Here is a 14,196-nt window from a genome sequence, read left to right as displayed (position 1 = left end):
GTCTATTACTCCAGGTTTCCTGGCCAAACAGTGCCACTGGCTTTGCTCTGTGAACGTTCAACTCTGCCTGCTATACTCTCTGTTCAAGTGTTGCTGCACTATGCAGCTACCAGGTATTCTAATGAGGCTTCTGATTAGGGGTAGCCAGGGGCTATACCAGTCATTAGGCAAGGCTATAAACAGCTATGCTGACTGGGTAGAGGGTCCAGGGCTAGCAAGGCTTTTCATTTGAGCACTCAAATCAGGCAGATCTGCACCTCATTGACTTCCCTGGTCATATACTTCCACTGTCCTGGCTCTGCAGATCTACTATTTGGGACCTACAGTTGCTGTGGATGGGAAGTTGGCTTGTCAAGGTCTAAGCATTGATTGTTGCAACCCTCACCTCTACCTCACCTTCTCTGTCATGATCAGATTTACAGTGGTCAAATCCCACTCATCCTTTGTGATCCTCACGGGGCAAGACCAGAGTAGGGCTCTCAGAAGGGACCCACAGTACTGGGGGAGCTAGATGTCCACTTTGTACTCATTTCCCACTTGAGGAACCATAGCCTGGGAAGACCTCTCAGTGTTGTGCCGCACCAATGTTGGGGAGGGGTAATGCATTCTTGCAAAACTGCTCCTGCTAATCTTCTTATGAGATCTGTCTTGATCTCTGGTGCCGGTGGTACTTCAGGTTCACTTCCATGTTCTGGGATTTTCTCAGTGGTGTCTTGTCCGTGAATAATTGCAGTTGTTCTTGTGACCGGGAGTAAAGTTGGGAAAGACCTATGTTGTCATCTTGTTAATATCACTTCTGTTGTAATTTAATTCTGATTAGGGACCTGGAGATAAGCAAGGGTAATGAGACAAAAGTTCCAGATATTGTCATTAAAAAGTGTCATTTTTAAAATGTTGGGACTTTTTCATTGTGTATAGGGAAGCTTACTCTACTGGCAAGAAAAGTCCAGTGATATTTGTCCATGATACTCTAGTTCCCATGTCAAGTTTCAGAATCTGACTCCTGCATCAAATCTGGGAAGTTTGATAATTAAATTGTTGCTATAACCCTACAGTACTTATAAATAGGCCCTGAGTTTGGTCTTCAAATCAATAACTAGAGGAGATGATGAGTCACTACTGTGCTGCTGTAGAGGCTTTATGATTGCCTATTTACATTCTCAGTTGCTCGTTTATAGTTTTTCCTTTCTGTTTCATAACGTGCTTCCTCTAGCACTTCCATAAAAAGCCAGTTGACCACACAATATTTATTATAGCTTCTTTTTGTAAGAGTGAAGTGCGTTGATGAGCCTCACATCTTGGCCTCTACCTACACCTTATCTTATGTCACATTTGGCAATAATTTGAGAAATTATGATGTCATTGCATATCGTGAATTACCATTGTCCCATTTCTCCTTGTCAGGGAAGATATTTGTGCATTTGTTATATTTGTGACAGCCTAATCCTTCAGCTCTCTCCCAGGACTCAAACTCGGCCCAAACTAATGAAACTCAGGCCCTGATGTCTCATTGCAAAAATTCATTGAGAGACAAAGGGATAAGAGGTGGATTTGTTAGGATCCATAGGGAAGCCACTCTTCAGGGTATGAACCATTGCCAAGGGCAAGGACTGGGGCCATGGAATTAGGCCTGGCTTGGAGAAGGCAATGGAAACCCACTCCAGTACTCTTGCTTGGAAAACCCCATGGACGGAGGAGCCTGGTAGGCTGTAGTCCATGGGGTCGCTAAGAGTTGGGCACGACTTGAGCGACTTCACTTTCACATTTCACTTTAATGCACTGGAGAAGGAAATGGCAACCCACTCCAGTATTCTTGCCTGGAGAATCCCAGGGACGGGGGAGCCTGGTGGGCTGCCGTCCATGGGGTCGCACAGAGTCGGACACGACTGAAGCAACTTAGCAGCAGCAATCGTAAGAAAGCTTTCTTGAGGATCTATTTTCTGTGGTTTCTCCTGATACTAGTTACTGTATCTTTGAGAATATTGGCTGGAAGCACATAGCATACTTACAACTGAGTAATTTGGTTGTGTGGCCACTTTGTGAGCTGGGAAGTGGAGTATCTTATGGACTGTCCTGAATGAACATGATAGCTGGTCTAAGAAATTAGGCAAATGGAAGATCATGGTTCATAAAGCCAAAAATCTGATGTAAAAATAGCACATTTATGTAGTTATGACAATTATTTAAGGATTATCTTAGGCATTCAATTGTTAAATCATGGCAAAACTAGACATAGGTTCATACGCGTATATCTCAATAAAATTTTATAAGAAGAACTTCAGGTTCTTAGTTGTCTAAGGAACTGTATTTCCATATTCTTAAGTATTTGATAAAACAATAAAATGATTTTAATTAGAAAAATACCATTTTTACCACCCTTCAGTGAATTGTCTTTTACTTGAATTTTGTTTGTTGTTGATGTAGTATCCCAAGGAGATGACTTTGGAGGCACTTTCAGTTATTGTCACCCAGATGCTGGGACTCAGTCTGGGAATATCATATGATGACCCAAAGAAATGTCGATGTTCAGGAGCCATCTGCATAATGAGTACAAAAGCCCTGTAAGTTTTTCCAAAAATAAATTTTATTTGTTGAATTTATCAATAATTTGTTTAAATAATTCAAGTGAAAAATTTTAGTATTTGCTTACAGTACAAATTAACTATATAAATGGAACAAGTACCATAAAATCAAAATATGAAATTTTAAGCCTAAGAGTAGTTTGGTGGAAGGTTAGTATTAAGAACAAAATAACAAATCCAGTCTGCAAGATACATTACTAAAGGAATTTCCCATAGACTGTATTTTATGAAATCAATTAGGATCTTTAAAAATATGCTGTAGCTCAAAACAAGTGACCTTTGCTTTTAGAGTATATTAATATTCTGGGAAAGCTTCAATCTAAATGACATAATTTATGTGACTTCGGATAAATTACTAGACCTTGCTTAGATTTTTTTTTCTCATCTTTAAAATGGAAATGATTATGCCTATTGTTTTGTTTTCCAGAGTGATATAAGAAAGAAATGAGAAAATAAAATGGGAAAGTGTTTTTTAAATTGTAAAATTCCACAAGTGTGTGATGGATTAGTTACAGTGATTGATAAGTTTGCCAGTGTTCCTCACATGGTCTATCACACAAGGGCTATAGCAGGTGTCATTAGTATGCTAAAGTTTTCCATTTGTAAAAAGGGCCTATGCTAAGTTATGACCTCTTCATAACTGAAGAGCAACCAAAAGTCAAAGGTGGAAACAAGCCATTACTTTTCGAAAACATACTCTTTTTTAGTTCTAAGCACCACCTAAGGTTAGTTCTTACATTCTAAAAATAGCTCAAACACATACATATTTTTATATACAGCCATATTACATTATAAACTAGTTCTACGTGTGTTATATGTAAAAATAATATTTATATGTATAAAGTATTTAATTTTATTAAATTTCAACATATAAATTATAATACTGTTTATTGAATCAAATATAACATTTATATAGCTGTATAAACAATATGAGCATTGCCATCTTGGGCCTGTTGTCCATTTGGCCAACTGTTTTCAAGTATGCTTATGACAAGATGCTTTGTGTAGCTCACCCAGAGTCTGGTATTAATGATAATAAAAATAACAAATATTTACATTGTACTTGCTGTGTGCTAGAGGCTATTTCAAACACTTTACATATGTTGTGTCATCTCCTTAGGGCAGGTCCTAATATTCTCACCTTTACGGTTGAGAAACTGAATTATAAAAAGGATAACTATCTGTGGTCAGATAGTTGGTTGTGGCAGTCCAGAGTTTTGAACCCAGTCATTCTGGCTTTAGAATCTGTGTTACTAAACCTTTGGATTTGTATATTGCTTTATGATATATCAAATGCTTTCATGCATATTCTCCATTTTCTTAAGGAAACTTTTTTGATGTGTATAGGGCAAGTGTTATCTTAAGTTTTATGAAATTTAACAATTTTATGTGCATCTATATGTAAGGTATATAAATGAATATATAAGATCTATCTATAAATGTATATAGATGTATCTTTTGCATTTCCACAATACTTCTCATATATTATGTAATTTTCAAAGAAAGCGTGTAAGGAAATATTATTATTTCCAGTTGTCTTTTTCCATGTGTTTTTAAAATTTTTTACGCTTTTACAATCATTTAATGTATTAACATTTTCACTTATGAACATACAATTTGCATATACAGGGAAAAACTGGTTCTGAAGACACCACAGAATACTAGAGACAGGCAAGCAATTGGAAGAAAAATGAAAAGATCAACCCTAGGGGAAAAAATGGAACCGCATTCCATGCCGGTGTCTGTAAACTTGGGAAGGAGAAAAAGATCACACAGAATCACAATTAATGTAGAAAACAAACGTGGGTAATTCTGTATCAATGGCAGGAACTTCTCCCCTGATCCAGATCTTGCATCCCAGTCAGGCCCATTTCATGAATGTTGATCCGAAACACAGTGGCTCACCTCTCCCTTCTCTTTAAATCTAACCCTGAAGTTAACTCAAGAAATTAAATGAACAGAGCTAAGAAACAAGGAGACTGGCATGTGTTCAATATCAACGGCCAGTTATTTAAAGTGCACGTGGAAGTAAAATGCTGACTAAGCATTTCACTTTAGTCAAAGTGAACAATTTCCTTCCAACTCACCTCACTTCTTGACTTAGGACTACCTAAGTGAGGCGACCAAAAGATTGGCATCTATGAGAATTGGGGCCAAGGAAATGAAGAGTCTCAGCCTGTTTTTATGCTGAGCATGCATTTCCTCTCAGGATCAAGTCACTAGGGACGGTGAACTTCCAGACTCAACTACAGTTGCCCAGCGTGGCTTGCCTGGCTAGGGATAGGGACTGGAGATGGGGAGGCACATGTATGTCAGGACTTCAGTCCACAGTTCCCCCCAGTCTATCAGGGGAAAGCCAGGGGAACACAGGGAGACCATCTGCTTCAAGGGCATTTCAGTGACATAACTCAGTATCTGTGGTTCCAGTAATTCCTAGTTCAAAATTAACACTCTAGTGCAACATTAAAAACTGAGTTTAGTATTTTATTTGTAAAGGATACAGCTTGAATAATGATTACCATCTGAACAAAGCTATTCTTATTACGTATGATGTAAAATTAATAACATTTTTCACCATCAAAACCAGTGTTGTCACACATCACATCTGGCAACTTTCCACCACATGACCCATCCAAAGAGATGACAGCCAAGTATCCTTCTTTTCAGCTGGAAGCAGACTCTGTGTCACCAGGTACAGTGGAACTGGCTGGGAAACAGACCTGCGGTCACCACAGCGTTCATTTGGTGTCTAGTTTCCATACAGAGATAGATCTATTTAAGTCTGCCTCAGAGGTGGAGTGGACTGATAAGTGAAACAAAAAACTGTGTCAGTAACTAGCCGCATAAAATATAAACAGAGTTTGTGCTACCAGGAGTGTATTTATGGAAACATGGCCTCATGGAGTATAGAGGCAGAGACCTTCACTGTGCCTTTGTAAATGTACATTTTTAAAAACATGCAGGACAGAAAGCTGGAATAAGTGAAGTTTTAAAATTTATATAGATAAAGAAATAAGAAATAAGAGAAATGCAGGACCCTCAGTTTTTCAGAGCTTCACATGTAAGTTGAGGCTCAAAATTAAGTGGTTCACTAAAGTCAGAAATAAAAGCGAATCTTGAGCAGGTCATTCATGTCTCTAGGCCAAAATTCCCATCTATAACCTGAGTTTCCCCCACCATGCAACACAGCTCAGGGACAGCCACAGTGCCCAGCCCTACACAGGACAGGAGATGAGCTCCTCAACAGCCTTCAGAAGGACATGAAGCACATCCTCAGTGCAGCCCAATCCCCTGAAACAGGAACACTGCAACTAAGGCTCTCATTTCACTTTCCTCACCATGCTCTTAATATTACTTTCTCAACAAGTAGAAAAATAAGCTATAAGTAGGCTGAAGTGGCAATAAAGAATGCTCAGAGCAAACGCTAAAAACATGATGCCTCTGAATAAAATAAATCTACCCCCATACACTTTTTTGGAGGAGCTGTACTTTCTTCAAGTTTTAAATGATAAAGCCCTAAAATGCTGACACTCAAGTCTACTCCTTTTTTTGGGATGCTTTCCAAGTATCACAACCAAAAACAAATAAGAATAAAATGAAACAGCATCATTTTCAAGGGGGGAACTGCCATCCTGCCCATTGTCCTGAGCAGTTTGCTTTGCTGGAGCCCCAGAGGCTGTGAGATATTACACTACTGCCTAAGGAAGGTTCCAGCCTATAACTCCTGAAGTAACATACAGCCAGTTTTGGTCTGAGGTTTCAAAGTCTGACATTAAACCAAAACACTGCAGTTTTTCTTGCCACAGTCATTCACTCACTCCTACATCACCATGTTACCAGCAAAACACTAAAATAAATTATCCCTTAAGAACTAAGGCTTAACTCTGAAAAGAAAATGGCCTTTCAAAACAGGTGTGTTCAAATAAAGTATTGAGAGAGTTTTATAAGGAAACTCCTCGAATGAGCCAGTGGCCTCATATAGTCCACATTTTAGCTAAACAGCAGTCCAAATCTTTCTCTGCAGTACTTCTATATACTTATAAGTATTTTGTCACTACTTTCAGAAGAACTATTAAACCTATTTTTAAAAGCATTTATAACAGAAATGCCCTGCAAATTATATTATTGCACGCAGGATATCAGAAGCTATGCACGTCTAGGTTCCAAGGACTCTAGAAGACCCAGAACAGAGACCCTAAGGCCATGACTGTGGCTGCTCCAGCCAGCATGCCCAACGCCAGGTCACTGTCATTGTTTCAATACCACTCACAAATGATGCCTTGGTTGGCAGGCTGCTGTCCATAAAGTCCTGCATACGGGTACCGATAGGGTACAGCATAAGCCTGAGCATTTGCAGTATAGACAACTTGAGTTCCTGGTGGGTATGCACCACTGTATGGACCATAGCCCTATGCCTGCTCAAGGGTTGGTGCAGCATAGTCTGTGTAAGAAGGTGGGGAGGAAGCCACAGCTGTCTCATCATACATGACTTCTGAGCCAACATAAGCCAACATAATCCTGGAATGTAAACTTCCAGGCCAAACAATCACCTGTGCTTTCTGCACAAAGACTGATGGTTTCCCCATCTCAGCCAACAATCTGCAGCATACCGTCTTCTGGCTTCCCATCTGGCGGCTGAATATCCCGGCATTCATGTCCCATGCAGATGTTGATGCAGTCCTCTGGCATGTGGACCTTGTCTCCTACACTCTGCCGAGTTTGGTCATCATAATAGATCAAGTGACCACAGGTCAAACCAATTCTTCCAGTGCTTCAAAATGGTACTCTGTCACAGCAACCATCCACTCTTCACAAATGCCATTTTCTCACCTGCAAAGCCTCTGGCCACCACTGTTCACGGTAACAGGTCCGTAGCAAAAGGAACTGCCAGGTTACTTGGCTCCGGCTGCCTCATGCTAGCGTCCTGGCCGCCATCCACTGTCCTCCATGTGTTTTTTTTTAAATGCCCTTCAGTACACAGAGCATAAATGACTCTACAACAGACACGCAGGTTATAAGTGAACAGCTGTGGCTAATGTCAGTAATCTCATCAATGATTTATTGGTCACTTACTATAAGCCAGAGAGTTTAATTAGGCACTTATTAACATGTAATCCTCATAACAAGCCTGTGAAGTGGATGGATATTACCCCTATTTGGAGATAAGAAAACAGAGAGAGAGTTTAATCACTTTGCTTAAAATCTCGTTAAGTCGCAAGATTGGTACTAGTCAACAAGTTTATCTAACTCAAATCTTTGTTATTTTCTCTACTTCATGTTGGCCTCATATAGAAGACAGTTAATATATTGGAATTAATTTAAACCAAGTAGCAAAAGAACATTAAAATATATTTGTACAAACTTTGTTCTTTATTTCAGTGATCTTCCTAATACATTATTTTGATGACTTAATTTTATTTCTGCCTTTTAAAAGTAGGTAACTTTTAACATAGTCTGTACAACAGATGAGTTTAGAAGTGAAGGGAGTAAGGACTCCCAGCAGCACATTCCTCTCTGGTCACCAGTGCTATATGCTCTAGTGGTTCCCCCTGAGAGGGCTATGAGTATCCTTCTGTTGCCGTGGACTAACTACTGTGGGTTGTCTGGTAGACTTGGCTGGGTTGGCCCCTCTTCAATTGATTGCCAATCTCTCCCTTGTTCAGATCCACCAGCCACTGGTGGATGGAGCTGTGTCACAAGGAGACTGGCTGTGGAACGCCATTGCTCAGTGGTTGCTGGAACTGGGATTGAGATGGGTGGCTGTGGGGCCAGGGGTCCTGCAAGGACCTAGTGTCTGTCTGCTGGTAGGTGGGACCAGTTCCTGAAATGGCTTGCTGCACAGTCCAGTGTGTCCCAAAGCTGTTGACAGCCTGCTAGTGAGCAGGGCTGAATCCCAGGTTGGCCGAATAAGGGGCCCAAGGTGTCTCAAAAATACTGTTAATCTGCTCACGCGTAGGTCTGGAGCTCAGCGACTCCTGGGGCTGTTGCTTGCCTACTGGTGGGTCAACTGGGTCCTGACATGGCAGGCTCTGGGGCTCTGGTGGTACTGAGGTTGGTGTTTGCTCACTGGTTGGTGGGGTCAGAGTTCAAGAGATACCAAAGTTAGGTTAGATACGTCCTTGTTGGGGAGGCTGGTGGTGAGGGCAGAGCTGAACGGTGGGGGAGGCTGCTCTTGAGGAGGCTAGAGCTGAACTCACTGGTGGGTCACCCATCCAGGAGTATGAGTCTTGACTTTACCACGTCTCCACCCTTCCCACTCATCTACTTATGGTTCCTTCTTCATATCTTCAGTTGTAAAAGATCTTTTCTGCTATTCTTCTAATCTTTCTCATCAGTAGTTGCTCTGTAAATTGTAGATTTGATGTGCACATGGGAGGAGGTTAGCTTAGAGTCTTCCTATTTGGAAGTCATTTGGTCATTTGGAAGCCATCTTGTCATTCTCCAAAATTACTCAGTTCTTTTCTTTCTTTCTTTTTCTTTTTTTTTAGTATTTATTTATTTTTGGCTGCCCTGGGTCTTAGTTGTTGTCTGTGGGCTTTCTCTAGTTGTGGAGAGTGGAGGCTACTCTCTAGTTGTGTTGCACGGGCTTCACATTGTGGTGGCTTCTCTTGTTGTGGAGCTTGGGCTCTTGGGTATTTGGTCTTCAGTAGTTGCTGCATGGGAGAAGGCAATGGCAATCCACTCCAGTACTCTTGCCTTGAAAATCCCATGGATGGAAGAGTCTCGTAGGCTGCAGTCCATGGGGTCACTAAGAGTTGGACACAACTGAGCAACTTCACTTTCACTTTTCACTTTCATGCATTGGAGAAGGAAATGGCAACCCACTCCAGTGTTCTTGCCTGGAGAATGCCAGGGACAGAGGAACCTAGTGGGGTGCCGTCTATGGGGTCGCACAAAGTCGGACATGACTGAAGCGACTTAGCAGCAGCAGCAGTTGCTGCATGTAGCCTCAGCAGTTGCATCTCAAGGGCTCCCAAGTGCAGACTCAGAAGCTGTGGTGGCAGGGCTTAGTTGCTCCAAGGCATGCGGGGTCTTTCTGGACCAGTGATTGGACCCATGTCTCCTGCACTGGCAGGCAGATTCTTAACCAATGGACCAACAGGGAAACCCTAGTGTATTTTTTTTTTTTACATTAAAATTTTTTAAAAATTATTTTTTAATTTATTATTGTTATTTTTACTTTACAATATTGTATTGGTTTTGCCATACTTCAGCATGAATCCACCACGGGTGTACACGTGTTCCCAATCCTGAACCCCCCTGCCACCGCCCTCCCCATACCATCCCTTTGGGTCATCCCAGGGCACCAGCCCCAAACATCCTGTATCCTACATCGAACCTAGACTGGTGATTCGTTTCTTATATGATATTATACACATTTCAATGCCATTCTCCCAAATCATTCCACCCTCTCCCTCTCCCTCTCCCACAGAGTCCAAAAGACTGTTCTATACATCTGTGTCTCTTATGCTGTCTTGCATACAGGGTTGTTGTTACCATCTTTCTAAATTCCATATATATGCGTTAGTATACTGTGTTGATGTTTTTCTTTTTGGCTTACTTCACTCTGTATAATCAGCTCCAGTTTCATCCAACAACCTAGATGTCCATCAGCAGATGAATGGATAAGAAAGCTGTGGTACATATACACAATGGAGTATTACTCAGCCGTTAAAAAGAATTCATTTGAATCAGTTCTGATGAGATGGATGAAACTGGAGCCGATTATACAGAGTGAAGTAAGCCAGAAAGAAAAACACCAATACAGTATACCAACACATAAATATGGAATTTAGGAAGATGGCAATGACGACCCTGTATGCAAGACAGGAAAAAAGACACAGATGTGTATAACGGACTTTTGGACTCAGAGGGAGAGGGAGAGGGTGGGATGATTTGGGAGAATGGCATTCTAACATGTATACTATCATGTAAGAATTGAATCGCCAGTCTATGTCTGACGCAGGATACAGCATGCTTGGGGCTGGTGCATGGGGATGACCCAGAGAGATGTTATGGGGAGGGAAGTGGGAGGGGGGTTCATGTTTGGGAATGCATGTAAGAATTAAAGATTTTAAAATTTAAAAAATAAAAAACTAAAAAAAAAAAACAAACCCAAATATATTCTTTTTAATGGCTGAGTAGTACTCCATTGTGTATATGTACCACAGCTTTCTTATCCATTCATCTGCTGATGGACATCTAGGTTGTTTCCATGTCCTGGCTATTATAAACAGTGCTGCGATGAACACTGGGGTACACGTGTCTCTTTCAATTCTGGTTTCCTCAGTGTGTATGCCCAGCAGTGGGATTGCTGGGTCATAAGGCAGTTCTATTTGCAGTTTTTAAAGGAACCTCCACACTGTTCTCCATAGTGGCTGTGCTAGTTTGCATTCCCACCAACAGTGTTTGTTGGTTCTCTTTTCTCCACACCCACTCCAGCATTTATTGCTTGTAGACTTTTGGATAGCAGCCATTCTGACTGGCATGAAATGGTACCTCATTGTATTCTTTATATATATATATATATATATATATATATATATATATATATATATATAGTGGAAATACTCAACAGGAGTTCTCTTAACCAATTTTAAAGTTATTACTTAGATCTAGGTACTATGTTGAACAGCAGATCACTAAAATTTATCCATCTTGTATAACTGAAACTTTATACCAATTTTACAGCTCCCCATTACCCCCTCCTCCTAGCCTCTTGGCAACTCTGCATCTGTGGGTGTGAATCTTCTAAATATCTCATATAAATGAAATCATGAAGTATTTCATACTCTGTGACTAGCTTATTTCACTTAGCATAATGTCCTTGAGATTTTGTACTGTTGTTGCATATGGCAGAACTTGCTTCTTTTTTTAAAGACTGAATAATATTTCATTGCAAGTGTGTACCACATTTTGCTTATCCACTCATCATTCAACGACATTTAGGTTGCTGCCATATCTTTACTATTGTGAATATTGCTGCAATAAACATAGGAGTACAGATATCACTTACATATTCTAATTTCAGTAGTTTTGGATATATACCTAGAAGCAGGATTTCTGGATCATATGGTATTCTATTTGTAATTTTTTGAGGAACCTCTTTACTGTCTTCAGCAGAGACTGGATTTACATTTCCATGAACAATGTACTAAGTTTCCAGTTTCTCCATGTCCTTGCCCACAATGTTCATCTGTTTTTAAAGGAATCAAGAGGGAGAGTACATACATAAAATTATAGCTGATTCATGTTGTTGTATAGCAGAAACCAACACAACGTTGTAAAGAAATTTTCCTCCAGTTAAAGAAATAAATTAAAAAAAGAATCATAGCTATCTTAACAGGTATGAGGTGATGATAGCTCATTGTTTTTTCTTTTGATTTGCACTTCCTTGATGATTAGTGATGTTGATGACCTTTTCATATACCCATTGTTTGTTTATATGTGTCTTCTTTGCAGAAATGTGTATCCAAATCCTATGCCCATTTTCTAATTGGGTTGTTTAGTTTTTCCTGTTGAACTTGATTTTGTTTTAAGAGAATATGTGTTCAGTCAATGAAATCACATGTCCTCCTGAGGAATGACTGGCCTCTAAGCATTTGTTATGAACATTTATCATTACCTCTTGAATTTAACGTTTTGAAATTGATTTGTGTAATATAGAATTGTGTTTTCAGAAGAATAATGCCAATGACATTATATGGATCCATGTTTAGGCAATCCAGTGGTATGAAGACTTTTAGCGATTGCAGTTTGAGAGACTTTGAAAATTTCATTTCAAACATGAGGGCCCAGTGTCTTCAGAATAAGCCACAAATGCAGAGAAATCCGGGACCAATCTGTGGCAATGGCAGAGTGGAGGGAAATGAAGTCTGTGACTGTGGTACTGAGGAAGTAAGTCTAATAATTGGAAAATTGATAAATTTATTGTTTCTGTTTTCCTTTGTAATAAATGCTATATATCTCAAATATGACTGGGTGCCATGCAAAATATTGGCAATAATAAAATAAAGTTAAAATGCATACAAGAATATCTGTCTAGATTTAATAGGTTGAAGAGTTTTGGACAAATGTTAAGACTATTCCCCTAAAATTATTGCTGATAAGAAAAGGAAGTCTAGAATGAGTTTTTGGTTCCAGACTAAATAGGTCCAGTATTTTCAAGTCTGTGCTTAATCTCTGGACATTTGATAAGTGTTTTATTGAAGATTAATATGGGAGTAGACCATATTAAGGCAATGGCACCCCACTCCAGTACTCTTGCCTGGAAAATCCCATGGATGGAGGAGCCTGGTAGGCTGTAGTCCATGGGGTCACTAGGAGTCAGACAGGACTGAGTGACTTCACTTTGACTTTTCACTTTCATGCGCTGGAGAAGGAAATGGCAACCCACTGCAGTGTTCTTGCCTGAAGAATCCCAGGGATGGGGGAGCCTGGTAGGCTGCCGTCTCTAGGGTCGCACAGAGTTGGACACGACTGAAGCGACTTAGCAGCAGCAGCAGCAGCAGCAGCAGCGGACCATAAAGTATCCTTTAGGGTATTGCCTCACAATGGAATCACAATGGAGGGAAAACTGTTAATGTTATAATCTGAACAGTGGGTGATTCTGATTCCCCCATATCATCCTCTTCCCTCTTCCCATTGATAACCACTAGTTTGGCCTTTATATCTGAGGGTCTATTTCTGTTTCATCATATTCATGCATTTTAAAATTTATATTCCACATATAAGTGATAACATAGAGTGTTTGTCTTTGTTTGACTTACTTCACTAAACATAATACTCTCTGGTTCCATTCATGTAGTATAAATGGCAAAATTTCATTCTTTTTTTATGCCTGAATAATAAATATATTATATACATATGTGTGTATAGACATATAGTGTGTACATATATACACCACATCTTCTTTATGCATTTGCCTGTTGACAGACACTTATGTTGCTTCTGTGTCTTGGCAATTATAAATAATGCTTCTATGAACACTGGAGTGTATGTGTAATTTTAAATTAGTGCTGTTTTCTTTGGATATATATTCAGAAATGGAATTGCTGGATCATAGGCTATGGTTTTTCCACTAGTCATGTGTGGATGTGAGAGTTGAACTGTGAAGAAGGCTGAGCACCGAAGAATTGATGCTTTTGAAGTGTGGTGCTGGAGAAGAATCTTGAGAGTCCCTTGGACTGCAAGGAGATTCAACGAGTCTATCCTAAAGGAGACCAATCCTGGCTGTTCACTGGAAGGACTGATGCTAAAGCTGAAACTCCAGTACTTTGGCCACCTCATGAGAAGAGTTGACTCATTGGAAAAGACTCTGATGCTGGGAGGGATTGGGGGCAGGAGGAGAAGGGGACGACAGAGGATGAGATGGCTGGATGGTGTCACCGACCTGATGGACATGAGTTTGAGTGAACCCTGGGAGTTGGTGATGGACAGGGAGGCCTGGCGTGCTGCGATTCATGGGGTCACAGGGAGTCAGACACGACTGAGCGACTGAACTGACTAACTGACTGATGGTAGTTTAATTCTGTTTTTCTGAGGAATCTCCATACTGTTTTCTGTAGTGGAAAACATAGTGCACAGTGGTTCTTTTCTCCACATGCTCACCAGC

The 14,196-nt window shown here is 40.3% G+C and overlaps 1 protein-coding gene and 1 pseudogene across 1 annotated transcript in view; one reads left to right on the top strand and one right to left on the bottom strand.

Annotated features, from left to right (window-relative positions):
• The window catches only part of LOC102191489 (disintegrin and metalloproteinase domain-containing protein 32), a 214,423-nt gene that overhangs the window by 112,619 nt on the left and 87,608 nt on the right, over positions 1-14,196 (top strand). Inside the window, exons 11-12 of the mRNA XM_005698845.2 lie at positions 2,425-2,561; positions 12,302-12,479. Of these exons, the coding sequence (XP_005698902.2) occupies positions 2,425-2,561; positions 12,302-12,479 (315 nt within the window). The remainder of the gene's footprint in view (positions 1-2,424; positions 2,562-12,301; positions 12,480-14,196) is intronic.
• Positions 6,778-7,415, bottom strand: LOC102191206 (annotated as a pseudogene).

Source organism: Capra hircus, chromosome 27, assembly GCF_001704415.2.
Source record: "Capra hircus breed San Clemente chromosome 27, ASM170441v1, whole genome shotgun sequence".
NCBI classification, from domain to species: Eukaryota; Metazoa; Chordata; class Mammalia; order Artiodactyla; family Bovidae; genus Capra; species Capra hircus.
This window is presented reverse-complemented; position numbering and strand designations above follow the sequence as displayed.